The sequence below is a fragment of the Trichomycterus rosablanca genome, chromosome 3 (assembly GCF_030014385.1).
Source record: "Trichomycterus rosablanca isolate fTriRos1 chromosome 3, fTriRos1.hap1, whole genome shotgun sequence".
NCBI classification, from domain to species: domain Eukaryota; kingdom Metazoa; phylum Chordata; class Actinopteri; order Siluriformes; family Trichomycteridae; genus Trichomycterus; species Trichomycterus rosablanca.
In genome coordinates, this window is record NC_085990.1 from 6,315,383 (window position 1) to 6,321,382 (window position 6,000).

General features: G+C 38.1%; 1 protein-coding gene across 2 annotated transcripts; it reads right to left on the reverse strand.

The window, feature by feature from the left end:
• Positions 1 to 1,976: 1,976 nt before the first annotated feature.
• On the reverse strand, positions 1,977 to 5,400 carry nat14 (N-acetyltransferase 14 (GCN5-related, putative)). 2 transcript variants are annotated; one of them, XM_062991765.1, is made up of 3 exons: positions 5,315 to 5,400; positions 3,164 to 3,282; positions 1,977 to 3,048 (listed from the first exon to the last, which is right to left on the reverse strand). In XM_062991765.1, the coding sequence occupies exons 2-3, from the start codon at positions 3,242 to 3,244 to the stop codon at positions 2,275 to 2,277; spliced, it is 855 nt and encodes a 284-aa protein (XP_062847835.1). In that variant the 5' UTR covers positions 3,245 to 3,282; positions 5,315 to 5,400; the 3' UTR covers positions 1,977 to 2,274. The 2 variants fall into 2 exon arrangements, with proteins under 2 accessions (XP_062847835.1, XP_062847836.1); XM_062991766.1 differs by lacking the exon at positions 5,315 to 5,400 and having other exon boundaries at positions 1,977 to 3,044; positions 3,164 to 3,211.
• Positions 5,401 to 6,000: the final 600 nt, after the last annotated feature.

The following is a 6,000-nucleotide window of genomic DNA, read 5'->3' on the forward strand; positions in this document are numbered from 1 at the left end:
ATGTATATACACTGATCAGCCATAACATTAAAACCACCTCCTTGTTTCTACACTCACTGTCCATATTTTATCAGCTCCACTTACCATATAGAAGCACTTGAAAGTTCTACAATTACTGACTGTAGTCCATCTGTTTCTCTAAATACCCTTTTAGCCTGCTTTCACCCTGTTCTTCAATGGTCAGGACCACCACAGAGTAGGTATTATTTAGGTGGTGGATCATTCTCAGCACTGCAGTGACACTGACATGGTTGTGGTGTGTTAGTGTGTGTTGTGCTGGTATGAGTGGATCAGACACAGCAGCGCTGCTGGAGTTTTTAAATTTTAAATACCGTGTCCACTCACTGTCCACTCTATTAAACACTCCTACCTAGTTGGTCCACCTTGTAGATGTAAAGTCAAAGACGATCGCTCATCTATTGCTGCTGTTTGAGTTGGTCATCTTCTAGACCTTCATCAGTGGTCACAGGATGCTGCCTGCGGGGCGCTGTTGGCTGAATGTTTTTGGTTGGTGGACTATTCTCAGTCCAGCCATGACAGTGAAGTGTTTAAAAACTCCAGCAGCGCTGCTGTGTCTGATCCACTCATACCAGCACAACACACACTAACACACCACCACCATGTCAGTGTCACTGCAGTGCTGAGAATGATCCACCATCTAAATAATACCTGCTCTGTGGGGGTCCTGACCATTGAAGAACAGGGTGAAGGAAGGCTAAAAAGTAATTGTAGAACTACAAAGTGCTTCTATATGGTAAGTGGAGCTGATAAAATGGACAATGTGTGTAGAAACAAGGAGGTGGTTTTAATGTTATGGCTGATTGGTGTATACGCATGCTGTGCTTTTAAGCTAAATAATTATTGAAAACTGAAATCATGTAGTGTGGGTGACACACAGCAATAGTTTTTTCTTGAGTTTTTAATGTTTTATTGAGTTAACACTAGTTTCCCCTGGGCACTTTGATTTTCTTTTACTTCAACAAACAATCAATTGTCTATGGGTGTTAGGAAATGAATTTGTTTAGGATTAGGATTTTAACGTCATGTTTTACACTTTGGTTACATTCATGACAGGACAGGTAGTTACTGGTTAAACTGGTTAAAAGATTCATCAGTTCAACTTCAATGTTAAACACCAATCTGGACACTTTTATATCTCAATTTTATATGAACATGCAAACCAAACATACACGTCTTTGGACTGTGGAAGGAGCTCCCGAAAGGGGACCCATGCAGACAGAACATGCAAACTCCACACAGAAAGGACCCAGACTACTCCACCTGGGAATTTGAACCCAGAACCTTCTTGCTTTGAAGCAACAGTGCTACTCATCAAGCCACTTGATGGGTAGCATGTAGTTGTGTGATGCCCGGTAAAAAAACACTGCTGCATTGTTCAAGGTGTATTTCTGCCTTGCTTTATGTGCTGTTTGCTGACTGGCTTTGGACAAAATGCTTAATTTAATACTTTGCTACTGGCCAATCCCTCAATAATAATTCAGCATCATATGTAATTGAGGAGTTATGGGTCTTGTACAAATCCAACAATGCAAGTAAGTATTTAAAGCAATGTTCCAAGATTTTTAGCTGACTTTTACATATAATACAAATGAGTGAAGGCACTTAGACTAATGTTAAAGTCAGTAATAATGCATTTGTTCTAAAGTCCGAAGAACTTTAAACAAGACATTAATTGTCTTGTTTTACAGCTGCTTTGTCCTGGTCAGGGTCATGGTGGGTCTGATTCATAGGGCACAAGGTAGGAAACTCTCGCCAGTCCATCACAGGGCAGACACACACACACACACACACACACACACACACACAAAGGGCAATTTTAGTAGCTCCAGTTGGTCTGACTGAAAGTGGAGCACCCAGAGGAAACCTATGCATACACAGGGAGAACATCAGAAAAGACCCTGTCTTAGACAAGATGTACTAATATGTTCTAAAACAAAACAAAAAACTACAGAAAACATGCATTTTGTATTTTATTTTGTATTTTGGTGCACATAAAACAAGTATAAAATGGACTGGAGTCTGAACTGACATCTGACATTGCGATAAATTGAAAATAAAAAAAAAACACCTAACAAATAGATTGATAAATTAATAATGTAATTAAATTCCAAACAAAGAAAAACAACACCCAATAAATTAAGGCTGTAAATAAATATAATGCAATTAATTAAAAAAGCTATTGTAGTTTAACTCAATGTAGGATTTTAATCAATGTTAAACATTTACACACACTGCTCTAATAATAATAAAGACTCACAGGTCTTTAACAAATACTTTTGTCACTGGAAAGCCAAGCCAGCCTTTCTGTGGCTCTTCGTAATCCTCCTCCTCCCCACCCTCCAGCCCATCAGACTCTCCTTGCAGTCTATAGCCCAGTTTCCTGAAGAAGACCTCACCCACTTTGGATGGAAAGGGCACATGGGCATAGACCCTGCACACTCCTTTCTGCCTGGCTCTAGCCTCCAAGCTCTGGACCAGCAACCTGCCAAGACCCTCTCTTCGATACCAGCTCTGTACCACCAGCCTGCAAATGCGGTACGTATCATCCCTGCTCCAGCCATCTCGGGCTACGCACCCAAGCACTTCATCATCAGTCTCTGCAACCCACACCTCCCCTGCCACCCGAGCCCGCTCCTTTAAATCATCCTTGTCCACTTTCTCCCGCTCCTCCAATTTCTCTTTCCCGGCCTCCTTGCCTTTGGCTTTCTTGCGCCGCTTGGCCTTTTCCTGGCCAGTGACAAGCTTGGCTTTAGTGCCGTGTGGATTCAGCAGGTCTGGCTCAGAACTGGCACAGTAGCTGCTGCCCATGTAGTCCCAATAGGGTCTGCTGGAGCCCAAGATGCCCATAGAGCGAGGGATAGTCAGCTTAAGGTACACAATGAGAAGGAAGACTGGGATAAACAGGGCCACTATGAATGAATGGACCACAAAGCGGAACACAGAGGAGAGAGTGGCAAGAAGAAGCAACACCAGCGGCCTTGTAAGTAGATGCAGGATGATCCGATTCTCCATCCCTTCACACCCTGCCTGCACAGATGAAAAAATAGAGGAAAAGAAAGTAAATACATATATTATTAATTATTGGACACAATTAATCAAACTAAAACAAAACTAAAAACATATGTCATAAAAGTTAACACACTTTAATGAGCGCCTTTACAGCCTCTATGTCCTCCTCTGTCATCCGCCGAAGAACCACATTTCCTAAATCCAACCGCACCATCTTGCCCTTCACTCTTTACAGCATTCCAGACAGAAAACCTAAAAAGTAAATAAAGTAACAAACGGACAATAAATCTACATGTTAAGTAACTACATGTTACTATTTTAGTCATTATCTGGAATTACATTATCCAGTTAAATAAAGTAAAATTAGAAATTTTATTAATAAATTCTAAAAATTAAATATAATAATACACTAAATATTTTTGAGGTCTTCTTTGCAGATCAGGAAAATTGTGAATATATATATTTTTTTTTCTTTATATTTTTGTTGTCAATTTGAGCAATTTTAGTAGCTCCAGTTGGCCTGACTGAAACCGGAGCACCCAGAGGAAACCTATGTATACACAGGGAGAACATGCAAACTCCACTCAGAAAAGACCCTGTCTTTGATGAGATTTACTAATATGTCCTTACAAAAACTACATAAAACATGCATTTTGTATTTTACTGACATCTGACATTATAATAAATTGAAAAGAAAAATCACACCATAAATAATGTAAATAAATTCCAAACAAAGACAAACAACACTCAATAAATTAAGGCTATAAATATAATGCAATTTATTTTAAAAGGAGGGATTTTACTTAATGTTAAACATTTACAGACACTGCTCTAATAATAATAAACATGGTCAGTGAGACTCACAGGTCTTTAACAAATACTTTTGTCACTGGAAAGCCAAGCCAGCCTTTCTGTGGCTCTTCATAATCCACCTCCTCCCCACCCTCCAGCCCATCAGTCTCTCCTTTTTAATTCATATATTTGTTATTTTTGTTGATGTTTCATATAAAGCATTGTCAATTTCTCAAAAGATATTTATTTTCATATAAATATTCTCCGTGTCTGCGTGGGTTTCCTCTGGAAGCTCCGGTTTCCTCCCACAGTCCAAAGACATACAACGTCATGTAAAACATGACATTAAAATAAACAAAATACATTTTCATATAAATACAATAGCAGAAATGTATTTATTTTAGTTTTTCAGTTTCCTAAAGTACTCTTCAGAAAAACTCCTTTTTATCTCAAGGAGAGCAACTGTTCTACAAATAGAAACTTATCAGCTGTGACACTATTTTTGTAATACAAAACGTTTTAACCAGGACAGGAATATTGAACCAGGACAGGAATATTTAACCAGGATAGGAATACTAATATATAGTGTTTCATTAATGACAAAATGGTTTACACATGACAGAAGTGTAATCTTTATTTGTCATTAAATGACGAACCTATTTAATTAGGTTTTTGCAATCTGATATATCTGATCTATGTAATGAAGATCCACAAAGTTGAATCAGTTTATCTGGACACAAGTTGTGTCCAGATGAACTGATTCAACTTTGTGGATGTGTGTCCCTGGATTATTGAGCATGCATCAACAGATATGTAATGAAGAGTATCTGTGAACTTATATGTAGAAGCTTTGCACTGTTATCTCAACACACTCCATGGTTTCACATTCAACATTCAATTACACTTCATTTTGATATTCACAAGTGAAACCTATAACACACTTTACCTATTTAGCTTAAAGACCTCAAACCAACAAACATGGATTATAATAGAATTCACCACAAGGCTGGTTTTGGGATGAACCACCAGTGGAATAACTGTTTCAGTTTCAAGTTTTAGGTTTCGCATTAAAATAACCGAATATTTTACGCTGTTGTTACAACTATTAACAAACTACAGAAATAATAATATTAATAATAATTAATAGTGAACACTTTACTAGGGCACTGAGGTATTACTGAGGTATTACGGTACAGAAATACAGAGCTGGGTTTGAGGGAGATCACGCTAATAACTGTCTTGCGTATGCACGCTTGACATTTACTACAATATTAGTAGTACTATAACTATTATAATTATTATGATCATAAATAATAATGCGTTATTGTTGTTCTATAAGGAGCTTAAGAGCTTTAAGTGAACAGCGTGGTGCGATCAAGCCTTCAACTAGCGCCTCACCACTTCCGAACGACACACTTTAACCCTTATATGGTAAACAGTGCTGTTCAACACAAGCTGTATTATGTACCGGGGTTTTGTTTGACCTCCTTACCTTCAAAATAAAACTCCAACGATTTCCAAACGTGTATAAAGACGATACATGATCACAGAGCAGATATACGAGCCGCTACAGCTGCACACCAACTGCGCTCTCAGCGTATCTGCGTCTGTGAATTCCAAAACGGTGCGTAATTCAGTTCACCATTAATTCAGTTCTCCATTAATTCAGTTCACCATTAATTCAGTTCTCCCTACATTCCTTTTTTCCTCAGTTTTACTTATTTGCTTTTTCACACAGTACAAAGGAAATCGTTCAGTTTGCATATTACAGCAATTTAAATTGTGATGTACAATAAAAGAGAAACACTGCAGTTAAGCATAAATATAAGTTACACAATATTTTTCCTGAGAATTAAACACGAGATAACTAGGTACACACAGGAAGGAAAAGAAAACAAAACAAGCAACAAAAAAACCCAAAAACAAACAAACAAACAAACAAAAAAAACCCTGGCCTGTTTCATATTAGTGCCACACCAGTATATTACCCCAAACCAAAATACTAACAAATGACTACATTTAGAACTTGTCTAATGCAGACAGAAGCGAGCCAGGACCAGAGGACTAAGAAGTCACTCTGGGTAATTAACAGATTGCAGGTGCTCCACGTATCTGAAAAAGGGCTTCCAGGTGTTCCTAAATCTAGAAAGAGAACCTCTAACAGTGCTTCGAATTTTC